Source organism: Corapipo altera, unplaced genomic scaffold, assembly GCF_003945725.1.
Source record: "Corapipo altera isolate COAL_440 unplaced genomic scaffold, ASM394572v1 1, whole genome shotgun sequence".
NCBI classification, from domain to species: domain Eukaryota; kingdom Metazoa; phylum Chordata; class Aves; order Passeriformes; family Pipridae; genus Corapipo; species Corapipo altera.
This window is the reverse complement of record NW_020884873.1, coordinates 31281318-31297684: the sequence shown is the minus strand read 5'-3', so window position 1 is coordinate 31297684 and position 16367 is coordinate 31281318. Positions and strand designations below refer to the sequence as shown.

The 16367-nt window shown below is 35.9% G+C and overlaps 1 protein-coding gene across 1 annotated transcript in view; it reads left to right on the top strand.

Annotated features, from left to right (window-relative positions):
- TBC1D15 (TBC1 domain family member 15) overlaps window positions 1–16367 on the top strand; it is a 39182-nt gene that overhangs the window by 15479 nt on the left and 7336 nt on the right. Inside the window, exons 5-13 of the mRNA XM_027654825.1 lie at window positions 1037–1247; window positions 5236–5335; window positions 6928–7125; window positions 8667–8795; window positions 10607–10710; window positions 10995–11089; window positions 12507–12623; window positions 15333–15433; window positions 16134–16233. Of these exons, the coding sequence (XP_027510626.1) occupies window positions 1037–1247; window positions 5236–5335; window positions 6928–7125; window positions 8667–8795; window positions 10607–10710; window positions 10995–11089; window positions 12507–12623; window positions 15333–15433; window positions 16134–16233 (1155 nt within the window). The remainder of the gene's footprint in view (window positions 1–1036; window positions 1248–5235; window positions 5336–6927; window positions 7126–8666; window positions 8796–10606; window positions 10711–10994; window positions 11090–12506; window positions 12624–15332; window positions 15434–16133; window positions 16234–16367) is intronic.

Here is a 16367-nt window from a genome sequence, read left to right as displayed (position 1 = left end):
ATCTATCTATCTATCTATCTATCTATCTATCTATCTATCTATCTATCATCTATCTTTAGAGATTTATCTCTATATAGTTAAGCCCAGCATCTCTGCTGAGTATAGAGGGTTTATTGCATCACTAGTTTGTACTGATTTTTCATCTTCAGGCACCAGAGCATGTCTTCATCCCCAGTGAGTGTCACTGAGCACTACTGACTTGAATTTTGTTCTTTGCTACTTCTTGCTTGTTTCCAGTTGCTGTAATTTGATGAGAGTAGGCCAGGGTGTGTGCAAAATTCCTTCTTGGCCTGCTGGCAATTTTGTGTCCTCTAGTAAAGTAAAGTTTAATTCCTTCTCTGTAAATGTATACAGTCTTGCACAAAGTGTATACATGCTTCCACAGTACGGGAGAGAGGGGTGAGGGGAAGGTTTTCAGTTCCTTCACCCTTCCTTTGGTAGCAGTCTTACACAACACATGGCTAATAACTGTGGGCATCAGTATTGTAATGTATATCACGCACTACATGACTACATGGTGGAGGTACTGGTTGGATTTAGCTTGCTGCTGGTGTTTGATACGGCAGTTGTATGTTTAACTGCTGGATCACCTCTGTCATAGAATTGTAGAATATCCTGAGTTGTAAGGGACCCACAGGGATCATCAAAGTCCAACTCCTGGCCTTGCACAGACATCCCCAGGAATCATACCACATGCCTGAGAGCGTTGTCCAAACGCTTCTTGACCTCTGTCAGGCTTGGTGACTACTTCCCTGGGGAGCCTGTTCCAGTGCCTGAGCACCCTCTGGGTGAAAAACCTTTTCCTGTAAGCTATAAGTGCAGTTTTAGGGGAGCAGTCTGGTGGACTTACCCATTATTTTAGAAGTCTGTAGAAGACTAACTTCAGAAATAGCAGTTAGTGTGCATTTTATTATTAGAACCAATGCTGGGGTTTATATTTTGGGTTTGTTTTTTAGGAACAGTGACAGATATGATGCATTTGTATTTGCTAACATTGGAAGTCAAACTGAAATCATGTGGTAATTTTGTTTTTAAGATGCTACAACTCATGCAAATGGAGAAAGCAAGTGGTCATTCCTGTTCAGTTTGACAGATCTGAAATCAATCAAACAAAACAAAAAAGGCATGGGATGGTCCTATTTGGTGTTCTGTCTGAAGGATGATGTGAAGCTTCCGGCTCTTCACTTTCATCGTGGAGATAGCAAACTATTGATTAAATGCCTTGAAAAGCATGTTGTGCTGGATGAGTAAGTATCAGACAATTTAGTTCTGCAAAATACAGATTATTGGTTTACTTAAATCCTGTAATGAATTTCAGATAAGTAGAATCAATTTTCAAGGTGACTAAAACTGTGATTTCACATATACATTTGGGAATGTAAGCTGAAGTTTTAAAATTGTTGGATTGATTTATGAAATATTTTAGAATCTGTTGAAGTGTTACTAGTTTCGAATGCCTTGGTAGCTCCCTCTAGTGGGTGCAGAAGCTGCTCATGAACATTCATTGCAAAAGTTAAATCGTTCATGAACCACTTCTGTTAAATGGGGTAATTTGTGTTAAAATTTGAGATCATCACCTTTGCAGGAAATATATATGAGTATTTACATGAGTGTGGGAGTAACTTACAGCACTGTCAACTAAATCAAATTGTATATAAATGTTTTCTCCTAGAATTCTGTTTCTCTGTAATTTCTTGCATGGTGGATATTTCACGCTTGATCTCTACTCTGTGAATCAACTTTCTGAGTGTAAACATAGTTAGACCCTATCACAGTGTTAAATACTTGGGGGTTGTTGTGTATTTATACTGTGTTACCTCCAAGTTTATCACTTGGATAAAAACCTTTTTGATTCTGCGTAAGAGCAGAATAAAATAAAATGTTCTGATCTCACCATGTAGACATAAATATAATTTAAGAAGGTAGTAGGGTAAATAAGACTAGCTAGAGCATGAAGAAAAAAATGAGGTGTAACATGTACACCTATAACAGGTGTAACATCAGCGTAACAGATATTCTGTTTTAAAAGTGTTTTGCTATTGTCACTTGCAACATAGTAGTGTGATAGATTTGAAGGTGGATAGTGAAATGACTCTCGGAATCCTTACAGAGGGCTCTGCTCACATTGGTAGCATCACTGAGGTCAGAGCTGCCTTCAGCAAGTAGGGAAGGTTGTTGCCAAGTAATACTGCTAGGATGGAGAGCAAGCCAATAGGACATGAGTGTTGTATATTTATTGAACTGATTTGTGAAACACTTTGGCAGTCTCAAGACATGGTTTTGGAGCTGCTGATAATCAGAAGCTGTCAACTGCTTGGAGAAGGTAGCATGGTCAGTGTGAACAGCTGGTGAAATGGTACTGGCTGTAGCAATGTATGTGAGCTTTTTAAGGGGAGAAGTCAAGAAGACCAAAGGAGAGGCTACTGGGGTGGCAGGATGAACTTTTAAATAAGAATATTCTCTGTACAGCTGTAGATTAAAAAATTCAGGATGACAACTTCATTTTAAATCCTGAGGGTTTTTTCTTTAGGTTCCAAATTAATTCTTCCTTAAGCCTCCTTTCACTTAGTTTCATAATTTCACAGCTTTGCAGGCACAGGGAAATACTGTCGTTGTGCCACCCCCCACCTCTCTCCCTTTCCTCCAGAGGAAATTGTTCCTTTTTGAGCAGACTGCTCTGTGTTTACTTATTTGTGGATACCTTCTGACCAGTTGCTGGTAGGCTGGGGCAGGTTTTTGAGGCAAGTGGTGTATAGCAACCTCTTGAAAAACACCTGTGTTGTATGGTGAGTCACTGAAAGCTTTATATCAGATCTGTGTGATCTGTTGCCTATGTACTGCAGCAACATATTTCAGATTTTCTAACCCAATTGCTAAAATGAGACAGGGAAACTTGAGGTGTTATTCAAGCTTGCAGGGTGTGCTGAGCTGCTTAGTTTAGTATTGTCACCTTGAACAGTTCTAAGCATTAATGAATGCAAGAGCAGATACTTCAGGAACTGTAAAGCAGAAAGCAGTGGCAGTATGGAAAATACATGAACTTCAGCATTGAGCTGAGCAGGAACTTCCAGTTTTAGTTTTCTTATCCAGTTAAAGTCTGCTTCTGGCACCAAATTCTTTTCTGGGGTCTAGTCATGAATTATGATGATAATTTTTTCTGAGGAAGGAGAAAAGAACCGAAGTTGTGATAATAACAAACTTAATCTGCATATTTCTGTTGTTTCCTAATGTTTATTCATTCTTTAGTGCATAATGCATCTAAGCTCACAATCTCATTTAGGAAAAGATGTTTACTCAGCTTCTTGGATGCCACAAGCAAATACTTGGCAGCATAATTACTTGTTATCCCAATTTCTAGTTTACAGTATCTGGGATATTGATATTAAGGCCAAAATTTTAGCTTATCTCTAAATTATCTTTCTATCATAGGTATTTTCTTATGTTCCTATTACCTCAAAAGTTTTTGCCCTTCTCTAACACCAGTCCTTATAAAATGTCACATCATTGATGAAATTAGTGGTTATGAAGTGGCTAAACTCACACAAAATATTTGTAATTTGTTGCTTTAAGGATTATGTGCCTCCTAATTTGGTTGCACTGGTCTAATATTGAGAAAACACTATGTGTATGGGTGACATTTTCTAACTCACAGGATTATGAGTAAGTTTAAGAAAGTGTCTAGCTCACAAATTTTTGAACATTACCAAAGTAGCTGTTGATGCCCACCTGACTGTCCAGAAAGAGTGTTTAATTAAAAAGGAGGTATGCTATAAAGTTTTCGTTCTTTTAGTTAAGGCAAACATAATACATGACTTGTCCTTGCCCCTGTGCTGCTTTTTAGCAAAAGCCAGTTCAGCTTCATTAACCGTTGCTGCCTCAGAACTATGACTGTGATGTCTGGCTGTCTCAAAATGAGATCTCTTGTTGCATTTCATATCCGTCAGTGTTAACAGTGTCCTGTCCTGTTGGAACAGGAGAGAGATAAGGCTTATTAAAGTTCTTATCTTTGACTTTAATAACATGGTAGATGATGCAGGTGCTAATAAAAAGAAAAGTAATTTTTCTTTCAAAGACTAGAAGTAGTGGATTTAAACTTTGGGAGAGAGCAGTAGAGAGGTATTTTATAAATGTAAGTCTGTGTGATGGATTAGAGTCAGATGGCAAAGTGCTTGGCTTTCTCGTGTCTGACTTCAAACTCCAAGGCTTGAATGTCAGCCTGCTTTCTGAGATGTTCTGTCTTCTGTCACCTATTGAGCAGTAAATTTGTGATTGAGGAGCTGGTTGAGGAAGTGATGGGGTGCCTGTGCTGAAGAAGGAGACAAAATAGGATATTGCACTGGGAGAGGGTGTGAGAACAAAAGAACAGATTAAATACCAGGAGCACCGTGGTTCCATTGTCTTTATTATTGTTTTCATCTGCCTGTGCAAGCCTGTCGAGAAGTAAATGTTGTATTGAATGAGAGTGAGCAAATACAGTGTTAGGCCAAATCAGGTTTGTGTTCCTTTAGCTTTTGGAATCTACACAAAAATACATTTGTACTGAGATGGTTCTGTTTCACAATACAATGGCTCTGGTGTTTTTTAAGCTCCTATCGGTATGAATCTTAGAATTATTCTGACAGTGTCTGTTGTAATACTTTTGTTTGGAAAGGCATAGATGTGTTTCCATACATTGAAATGCAGTTTGTATTCCTTGATGTAATGTAATTCCTTAATGTAAGATTGACTAACTAGTAGAAAGAATTCCTTAACTGTATAGGATGAGATAGGCTCTTTTCACTTCCTCTGTTACTTTAAAGGAGTTTCAGCATATATTGTGTTGGGGCTGACTGTGTCTCACTATATTTCCTGTGTCACATCTTCTTTTTGTCCATTGTCAAAAATAGAAAACTATCATTGAAGAAAACTTCTGTCACTTACAGAGTGACAGAATGGAGTTATCTTCCAGAGTAATTTCTCAAAAGCTTTTAAAAGCTTCATTTTTAAAAGAACAAAAAAGTACAATTCATAATGAATATGGCAAAGACTAATCTTTTGAAAAATTGAATTCCTGTTCTGTGTAGCATTAGCTTGTTAACCTGTGCTAAGGACTAAGAGTGATCTTGCATGAAATCTACCTTTTTTTTTTTTTTTTGCACAAAGCCTGAAATGTGACTTCAAAAGCAGTAAATGTTCTAAAAATATATTCAGAAAATAAAGGTGGTGCCCAGACAACGTTTTTTAATTTTATTGCAGATCTCCAGATCATGAACAGGTTCTTCTTGTGAAGACTCAGAAGTCTCTGTCTCAGTCTTTTGAAAATCTCCTTGATGAACCATCGTATGGTTTATTACAAGTATGTATTATCTTGCAATTTTTTATTCTGAAGATGCGTTAAAAAAATCCACCCTACCATGTCGCAGAAATATTCCCTGAATAATGATTTAATACCATTATTGAAGTAACAATGCCATTTATGGCATTATTATTGTTGCCGTGGGATTTAGGTGCTGAAAAAAATCTCCGTAGCAGTAAATTAGGGGTGAGGTAAGAAGGGGTTTATTTGCCAAGGCTAAGATGTTACAAGATGCGCGCGCGTGTGTTCCTGTGCCCGAGAGGTTACATTTTATAACACCATCCATCCAATCCCAGATGTGTCCACCCTGTGGCCTTTGCTCTGGACCGCCCCGGGTCCACCCCCTTAAAATGGGTCTGGGATGTATTTCAGGACCCCTCATTCATCCCATCTTCACCATCATCAGAGCACAAAGGGTACATAGTTACCTAATTCCTGACTTCATTCTGTGGTTTAGGCCCTGATATGCTGTTCTGTCAACTGTCTAGGCCTTGCCTTGACAAAAGACTAAACATTTCTGCTGTATTCAGAAACAGGATTGATATGGGGAGCATAGAATGGGGTAAGAGGGTTAAGGAATGTATAAACAAGGGTGCTGCAGGGAAAGGGATAGGGACAAGGGACAAGGGGTGCTGCTTTTAGAGTCTACCTATAAAACTTACAAGGCTTACCAATATTAGAAAAATAAAAAAAAACTATTAGGGGCTTAAGGCATCATTATTATTGCCAATAATAATGCCATTGTAGAAGCATTGACTGTATCCTAAACCAAATGCCTACTATAGAAAGTACACTTAATTATAAGTTGTTTTCTATGATCTAATAACTTCTCATTTCCCTCTGTCGCTATTTCAGACCTACTCATGTTCCCTGTGATTCTATACACTTGGGTAGAGAAAATTTTAGAGGAAAAAGGAAAAATTTTAGTTGTTACCAAAACATATTAATTATAATTTTTTAAGTTTTCTTTGACTAAATATTTTTTCATTGATATTTTCTGACACTTTTGAAAACATGCTGGAAATACAGCAGCAAAGAGGACAATACTGACTAAAAAAAGGCGCTTTTTAATGCTAAAACTGCTTATCATTTGGTGGGGTCTATTGACTTCTGAAAGTCAGCAGCAAAACTTTCAGTGACTTCAATGAGGCTGGAGTTTTGACCCAGTGACCTATTTAGTTAAAGAAAATCTTCATGAGTGAATTACATTACTTTCTGGATTTAGTTGTCAAAGCAGATTTTATGTGAGATTCCTAGCAGAGTACATGATGGCTCAAAGTGTTTTTTCTATGAAGGTAGGGAGACTGGGCGTAAGGATGATGTTTTGTGCCATTAATCACTGGAAAGTAAACAGGAAATCTGATCCAGTCCTATACATAGCTCAGGCTTACCAAGAACACTGGTATCCAATCTTCATACTTAAGATATGTTTTTTTTAATCATGTGATGACTGCTCTGTGTTACTACTGATACATGAAACTTCAGTAACTTTGAGACCTATGGGACTTTCCCTGATGCTTTGCTTTGAGTGCAAGAATTACAAATAGTCTGAGGCTTTTTGTGTTTTGCTTGTTTTTTTTGTTATAACACAGAAATTGAAGAGAGATCCATACACCGTAACAATGGGAAGATTTTCCAAAGTCACAAACTATATTTTTGACAGTTTCCGCTTAAGTGACCCATCAAATCAAAGGCGACCACCATCAGAGATGGCAGACCTTATCCATGATACTATTCCAGGGCTGAAGATAAATCAGCAGGAAGAACCAGGTTTTGAAGTCATTACTCGAGTGAGTGTATAAATGCACGATACAGAGGCATTGATTGTTTTTATGCACTCCTTTAAAGGAATGGTAGGACTTGAAGCATGGTGAGTTATACTGTTTATGCAATTGTGGTACATGCTGCATTGCCATTTATTCACAAGAGTTAGGATCATCATCAGTTACTTCTGAATACGTCATTTTTATTCATGCAAGTCCAAGTTTTGCTTTGAAAGGAGGTTTGTAACTAAGGAAATGGTGACTATAGTTATCTTAGAGTCACTCCCTTAAAAAGTGTCTGATTTTATGTTTTATATTTACTCTGATGTCAGAGCTAGGTTAAATAAGATTGGGAAATGCAGATTAATAACTAACTTTTTTACCTAATCACTTTTAACGTTTCAGTTTTTTTTAAGAGGACTAAGATTAAAACAAAGTATTTAATTGGATGATTAATGTCTAGGGTGTATAAATTACAGATTTATATATGATTTGAACCAAAGCTGGAATGAACTTATAATTGGATCATGAATCACTGTGGGCTCCTGTTGGTCTTCTACAGATAGGTGGAAAAGGTTTATTTTTAAATGCTTGTGATTATTATTTAAGCGGCTGACATATTTTCAAAGCATTATCTGTTTTATGCTTTTTTTTTTTCTTGAGTTCAGGGTAGTGTTAATATCTTAGCAGTAGCTGTTTGAACTAGGTAATTCTAGGAAGTTGCTGCCTAGCACTTAATTGGTTAATTTATCCATGAGAAAAAGTATAAGGAATGTTACATATGGAAAATAACACTGACCTATATATCTTAATCTGACAAATTTCTTGGACTTATGAAGAAAGAGTTGGAACACAAATTCATTTGGGGCTTGCTGTCATAAAAATATTTGTAGGAAGTAAGGAATTACTGTCTGCTGAATTCTGCTGTGCTTAAACATGCAATTTGGGATCTGAGAGAGACTAACCACAAACTGAAACTTTGGATGGGTGTTAGAAGTTCTGAAAGTACAGACAGTCTTGCGGTTTCTCACGAGGCCTTTAAGTGTACTGAAATGGATCTCTCAGTCACACTGTGCGGTCTGTGTGGGGACAACATCTCTGAGCACAAGTTGTTTTTCAGTTCTCTCAAGATGCACTAGTGTGTATCAGGAATGTGTTTTTGAAGTGAAGTTCTCTATTGTCCTTGTTTGCTGAGTTGCACATACCTAATACATTTCCACTTGCATAGAGGCTTTTAGTTTATGAGAAGCTAACTCAGAGGTTTTTGGGGATAGAAGGTTATTTAAAACACACATACATCCTCCAAAATCTGAAATATTAACATGTATAGCTAGGTCTTCAGTACAGAGTATCTTACTCTAAAGATCTGTTTGTGTTGGTCCACACTCCTGCTCATGTGGACACAGCCTTAGATCCTTAGAGTTGCTCCTGAGGTATGTGCATGTGAAAATGTTGTTGCACTGAATATAGGAAATTGACAAGCTTACTGCTGTTTGGGCAGTTTTCTGCAGTTGTTTGTAACTACCCAAGCACGTTGTTGGGATTAATATAATGTGTTTGTGTTTCAGATCGATCTAGGAAAACAGCCTGAAGTTAGTAGAAGAGAGCCTGTGTCAGCTGAAGAGTGGGCTAAGAATATGGATTCTGAAGGAAGAATTTTAGATGTCGACTACATAAAGCAATCAATATTCAAAGGGGTAACTTGTTTTTCGAAATTTCAGAAAGACCTATGTTATGATTCTGGCTCCTTTTACTTTCCTTCCCAAACCGTGGTTATGCTGTTTTCATTATGCTTGCAGTGCTTTATGCAGGACTTTGAGCATGACTCGGTCAGTATTGTTAGAGACTTCATAAAGCATGATTTCATGCTAACCTGTACCTCAACAGTCTTGCAGACATACAAAGTGCTCTACGAGGAGAGGGATTTTGTGGTGGCTAGCTGAAGTGAGTGACTTGAAAACACAGAGGCTTAAGTGATAAAGAAAAGAAAGCAAAGTGGCTTTCCAGAAAAGACCAGTGCTTTAGTGCTAGGATATTTGGTTTATTCTTTTCTTTTTAAAGTTTGTTTTTTTTTTCTTCTCCAGCAAAAACTTCTCTTTTTGCCCAGGAGTGTGCCTGGATTTGACCCTCATCAGAGCAGTCCTAAACACTTTTGCTGATATTTTTAATTGAACTGAGGGTTTTGCAATATGAATGTGAATTTAGTCTCAGTGATGGAAATTTTGAAAACCGTAGTTATGTCCTGTGGCTTTTCTACCTAATGTTTCTTTAATATTTCTATTTTTTGGTGGGAATCCAGCTGCCTTAGTGCATTCATTGTGTGTGTGTTGATGCATATTTGCAAGCATGCAGTCTGTTTGAACAGAAGTAGAGAATTATAGTGTTGATATTAGAGGTTTTTAAAAGACCTATATATATTAAGTAATGTATTGTAAAGGGGGTAGAGTGAAAAGGAGGCCCTTTTTGGTTTCTGTGACTGTTTCTTAATATTCATGTGCCTCAAGTACCCAGTTAAGGCCCTTCCACAATCATGAGAATTACTACAAATCTGTTCTTCCTGTAGCCCATTTTCCCATTATCTCTGCCCTTGCCAGAGGAGTGAGTGCTCTATTTTATTTGTGACTTAAGATCACAGTAACTTCCAGTACATTAAGTGCACATCCTGACTAAAGAAAAAAAAAAAAGAAAGAAGTTAAAGTGCATCTCTTAAGCTGTTGGCCTGTTACTGGAAAAGTTCTAGTTTCTACTTAGTTTTGCATTGGATGATGCTATTGGTAAATGAAGAAATATAGTGAGGAATCAAACCAGCCTTGGTCTGGTAAACTGGGGACTCTCATAGCAAAAGTACCTCATTCTTACGACTGTACTACATGAGTTGAAAGAAACTCCTTTGATGAGAGCGGGCTGTGATTAGCCAGTACATCTACAGCTTTGTTATCTACAAATATTGAGCATTAATTGGAGAGATTCCTGACAAACACTGTTCTTGAGTGGACACTGGTAGCTTTAAATGGAAGATTGGTCTGAAGGTTGGCCATGTCTTGTTAGGTGAAAATATTTATTTAAAAAAATAAATATATGGAAGCCTAGTCCTCATGATCAGTTTGTGGCAAGACCAGAAATTTGGCAGTTAAGCAGCGTGATACTTAAATATACACATTTTAAAGGTACTTTTTTTTTTCTTTTTAAAGTCTGTGCTGCCTGTAAGTTTTTTATTCCTATCAGTGAAGCAAAAACATAGGGGGAAAATTATTTTCCAAGGTTGCTTTCTTATCTGAGTATGAATCCAGTGCTTCTACAGTTTTTGCTCAATCATACTCTCTTCTGTCCATTTTGTCCAGATGTGATACCTAGTTAGCACATGAGATTTGGCTACACTGTAAGAAGAAACCAACATATCAAAATTCTATGAAGTTGTTACTTTGAGAAGTGTTGTATAGCTTTAGGAACTTTTCCTCACAATATGAAAATAGTCTTTTGTTGATATTTCCTATCCATTTTCCCCTAGGGTCTCTGTCATACTTTAAGAAAGGAGGCATGGAAATTTCTCTTGGGGTATTTTCCTTGGAATAGCTCTAAAGAAGAGAGAGCAAATCTGCAGAAAAGGAAAACGTAAGTACAGTGATTTTTTTGTTACAAAATAAATTTAAAAGCTGCATCTTAAGATAAAAAGCTTTTTGGAATGTTGAAAGAAGCTGCTAAAATTGTTGACTGCAAGAAGCATGTGAGACTTTCTTAAGAATTATTGTTATATTAAAGTAAAAATATTATATAACCAGGGTGATGTTATTCCATTTATGTCAAAGAACAAATGGAATGAATGCTTAAATTAAAAAAAATCAAAGAAATGTAATAATTGACAATGTTTTGGTTTCAAAATTATCTTTCTTCTTCAGGGATGAATATTTCAGGATGAAACTGCAGTGGAAATCTGTCAGTGAGGAACAGGAAAAGAGAAATTCAAGATTAAGAGATTACCGAAGTCTTATAGGTAAATTTGGATTCCCAAATATACCTAACTGGACAAATTCACACACTTCTGCAGTTTAATATGAAGTTGAAAAAATGTACCCTTTTGAGGAACCTGTATGTAGAAACACTAAAAACTAACATGTTTCTCTTTCCAGAGGTGTCCAAACTTTGTTATATACTTAATACTAAATCTTTTTTAACTAGAGTAATTCAGAGCTTTACACATTAGTGTTACAAAATGGCTGGATTTTTAAACTTCCTTTACTTGATAACAAAAGGCTCTTCATTTCCTGTTATGTTATTATTTGTTTTTACCAGAAATGTTGTTAAAATAATGACATCCAATAAGACAGTGAAAATGTGTCTGTCCATATTTTATAATTTCTTACAGGGATTTGTGTGTGTGCATTCTGACTTGCAGGGTTTTATATCTACTTGAAAAAATTTCATGAAATTATGCTGACTAATAGCAGTTTGTATCCTCAGTTCTCTTTGGTAGTGAGATCTGGGCACCAGTGTTTAGGATTACTAAATAGTTACTTCAGGAGGCAGGACAAGATTTTTGTGTTATTCTGAGATACAGACTAAATTTATTTCAGGTAGTTATTCAACAGGCAAGCGGAAAGGGTCAGAGTCTTGGTAGGTTAGTAAACTACATTTTCAGAGAGTTATAACAGAAAAAAATAATATTCAGAGTTGAAAAAAGGCCAGTTGCTTGTTTCTGTTGAAGCAATTTTTTTGCTTTTTAAGTATTTGAAATGTAGGTGATAATATTAGGCTTATATTGTAAAATAGATCCAAAACTACAAAATACTCCTTTTATCAAAGTGCATTCAAAATTTTACTGATTTCATGACATCAGTTTTGAATTTCAGATTATTAAAGAGTATACTGTGTGCTTGGTATGTTTGAGGCATCAAAACTGCCTGATGAAAGAGCAGTTTCATCTCGCTGTGAGTTATAGGAACTTGTTAAACAGGATTTGTTAACAATGCTGTCATGAACTATCACAGTGTCTTTGAGCTGATCGTATTGTAGTTTTCCAGCTATGGCTTATGCTGCATTGCATTAAGTATTCATAATTGGCATTGTATAGCTAGCTCACATCAAATTTTTCTTAATCCTCATAAATGTAAAACATTTTTGCTGAATTATAATCAGGAATTTTGCCATAAAATGTATTAACAAAAATAAAGGCAGAAAACTTTAAAATATGTTTATAAGAAAATCCTTTTATTGCAGATAGGAAGGATTTTCTTTCTTTTAAAATATTCTTTATTTTGCAATGATATTCAATTATGCAGTTGTCTCAAACACTTCAAAGCTTTGCAACACTTTGAGGAAGAAATCAGCAGCTTAAACATTCTGAATTCATTTGGTACTGGCTTTGTAGAACTGGTTTTGAAAATGTTTTTAAATCTGGACTGTTTTCTTAGAAAAAGATGTCAACAGGACAGATCGAACAAATAAATTCTATGAAGGTGAAGATAATCCAGGACTGATTTTACTTCACGATATTTTGATGACCTATTGCATGTATGACTTTGACTTAGGTAAGTTGTGTCCATCTGAATGTAAAAGCCTTTTTGATTTCTGATGGGCAACTTTGCTTATGTTAAGTCCTCTTAATAAAATTGGACTTGTATTGATTACAATGGTTTTTGTAAATGCCAAGAGTTGTATTTAATAATGTAGATAACTTTGTTCAGCTTTTCTTCCTCTCTTCCATTTGATGCTTATTGCAGATATCTGAATTCATCAGCTGAGATGGGATTGGAAATTAAGTGGCAGTTTGTCTTCGCCATAGACCTACTGTTGTGGGGGTTTTTTTGTTGGTTTTCTTGGTTTTGCTTGGGTTTTTTCCTTATTTCTTTTTTCAGAGTTTTAAATGGGTTTGGGTCTTTGGAGCTTGAGTGTTATATTCATTTTTAAGACTGATATATCAGTATAAATTATAAACAAGCTACCACTGCTGTAATTAAAGCTCAGCATGCTGAACCAGCTGTTTATAAACATGGTGTCATTTTGAATATTTTAAAAGCTGGTTCTTGAGGATTGCACTTAGCAATCTGTCAAAAATTACGCTTTAGTGCATGCATCTGTTGCAGAGGGAAGAGCATATAACATCTTGCTTTAATCATAGTGTTAATGTGATACCTAAATCTTGCTTTTTGTTAACTGTCTTGGGAGGGAGGGAAAACATACTTCTAGCTGGTTCCCCCTCCACTCATGGCATGACATTTTGCTGTTGTATACTTGGGAGGTTTTTTTGGTATTCTGTCTCAGAAAACTTTTGGTGTTCAAAAAGCCCACTTTGTGCCAGATTTTGAAGACAGAAAGTAGGAATAAATCTTTAACTGCTAGTAAACATGCTGCAGAGCTTGTTAGCTTTTGTCCTTTCTGAAAGTCTTTAGAGTGTCTTGATCTTTGACTGGAAAAAGGAGAAAACCGAAACTGATTGAGATGGTTTAAACATGTATCTCTGTTCCACATCTTTCCACATTTCAACCTGCATTAATGCACAGTGACATTTTAAGTGAAATTAAAGCAGATTCGCCACCCACTCTATTAAAAACAGCTTAAATGTGGGTATTTTGTTTTATGAGCAAGCAAGAATAATAATAATGGAAATATAGTAAATTTGGCATAGTAACCATCCAAGGCTTCTAAGCTACTCAAGTGCTGATGCAGTACTGCACTTAATCTTTTGACAGCAGATGTAGAGAGATCTATATAATGCCACAAACTGTGCCAGATAGGGAAGGGGACAGAACAGCTTTTGATACAATATTTTTCTGAATAAATTCCTTAAGTCTGCATTAATTGAGTTGTTTTTATTACGTAAGAGACTTTTCAACTGTCTTGAACAGAATTTTCTCTGAATTTATTTTTAGTTGGCCATAGTATTAAATGTGTGGGGAATAAAACTTTTTGAAATTTTGACCTTTCAGTTATTTATCTTTTTGCTGTTACTTGTTCTATTCTCACACTTGCTCTTCTCACACCTGCTCCATATTTTCAGTCATTAACTCTAATCCTCTTTTCAGTTACTCAGTTACCATTACTTCATTAAGAAATGGAGTCAGCCAACTGAGAAATGTCACGTTGAACCAACCACTGATGATAGGCATACACATTAATTGTCTTCTCTTACTTAGGGAGGTCAGCAGTAAGGCAGTAGATAAGCTGACACTAGCATCAGTGATAAGGTAATTGGAAGAGTCATGAAGAAGGGGAAAAATGATCTGTAAAAATCATTGTCTTCTCCTGGTCTTAATTGGACTGTTAATTCAAAACAAGAAAGCTGGAAGAGGCACTAAAAAGCTATAAAATCGTGAATTTTTACATACAACTAAAATGTTACAGGTGTTTGCAAAAATTATATGCTTTATTGGGCATTTCCTTCTTCTGTTAAGTGGAAGCTTTTTCTTATAAGGCATGCAAGTGCTTTTTAGGGGGTATGAACTTGATTGACCACTTCTAGGCATAGAAACGTAAAAGCACATCCTTGAATCAGGTCTATATAATTTGTGCTTCTTGCAAACAATACTTTGCTATTAATTCCCTTCCTTGCTTTGATACATAGTATTCTTTGTTGTTGTCATTACACAAATGGTCTTAGGCTTGGGTGTAAAGTACCATCCAAGCAGAACAGTCCCTACTTCCCTAAATAAAGGAATCCTTAAAGCATATTCAGTGCCAAAAAAAAAAAAAAGGCGTAAAGTGTGAAATTTTCTTCATAAAAGCTGTTGCATTTTGTATTCCTGGAATTGAAACTCAACATCTCTTTAAATTAATTTGAGATGAAAATCTTCAGTTGGGAGTGGGTGGAGGAGTGGGAAGACAGTAGGAAGTTTTAAATGTCTTGAAGAAGGCAACCAATTACAGATAGAAAGGAAACTATTTACAAGTTTGTATTTGTGATGGTGAAAGGTATATATTTAATCTTCTTAAAAATATCAATATATGTTCCTGAGCTCTAAATGGGAACTTGTTTGCTAAAAATCTATTGTGATGTCAGCTCAGTTTGTACATATTTTAACTACTACTAGAACAATGTGTTTGCTTCATGTTCTTTTTAGATTGGCAGAAATGGCTAATAAATGTTATTAGATCTTCTGGATTACAAAATCATTGTAGAATTACAGTATCTGTACAAACTTGGAATGCTTAGCAGTCATTGATCACACTTGAAAAATTACTATTTAACTGCTGATTTTAAATTCCTATCTGCTTTTTCCTCCTCCTTTTTCTCCATCAAGGTTATGTGCAGGGGATGAGCGACTTGCTGTCACCTGTCTTGTATGTTATGGAGAATGAAGTAGATGCCTTTTGGTGCTTCGTGTCATATATGGATCAAATGGTAAAATAAGGCTTTTTTAGTCCACATAAACACCTAAGCTACAGATACCATTTGGACTTGTAATTTATAAATTGCATTGGGTTTTTTGAATTCTTTTAAAGCAGTCATTTTTATGTTTGGAGTCAACATACTTCTTCTGATTGTTACAGACTGCAGTGGGTTTGCAATACTATTGCTGTGCAATACAAACTTGTCTCCTTAAGAATTCTGAAGTAACTCAGAGCCATCACAGACAAAGTTGTATTTATCGGGAGTCTTAAGCAGGATTTTGTTCAGGATAATTGTTCCCTGTCATACCTGCGTTTTGGTATTTATTAGATGCAATTTAGACTTTCCACAAACTGAAGCTTATATGTGCATGTGGCAAAACAATGTGACTGTAAAAAAACAAGTTGTCTTTTTGGTTTGAGTGCAGTCGTGCTGCTTGGAAGTACAGAGCTTGGACTGATTTAAACTAACATTTATTACATACAAAAGGGCTAGCAAAGAAAGAGAGTTCATTGCTTTAGTTAAACTTCTCAGTAAAAGGCAGACATTTCATTAGATAGAAGTATGGTTAAATATCCATATGTTAAATACCAAAAGGATGAGAATCACTGTTGCAATAACAAAACTTTTTTAAAATTTAAAAATAACTGCAAATCTCAAAATTATCATAGAGTTAATAAAAATGACAGTGCTAATATTTTATTCCATACAGCATCAGAATTTTGAAGAACAGATGCAGGGTATGAAGACACAACTAATTCAACTGAGTACTTTGCTTCGTTTGCTAGACAGTGGATTTTGCAGTTATTTAGGTAGGTGTATTATTCATGCACAATAACTGAAACAGCTTACTGCATTCTGTGTGCATTGATAGCACAATTAATAGCTCCATGCCTATTGAAAAACAGGGTCAATTTTAAAAATATGCCATCCTCCAGCAAATATC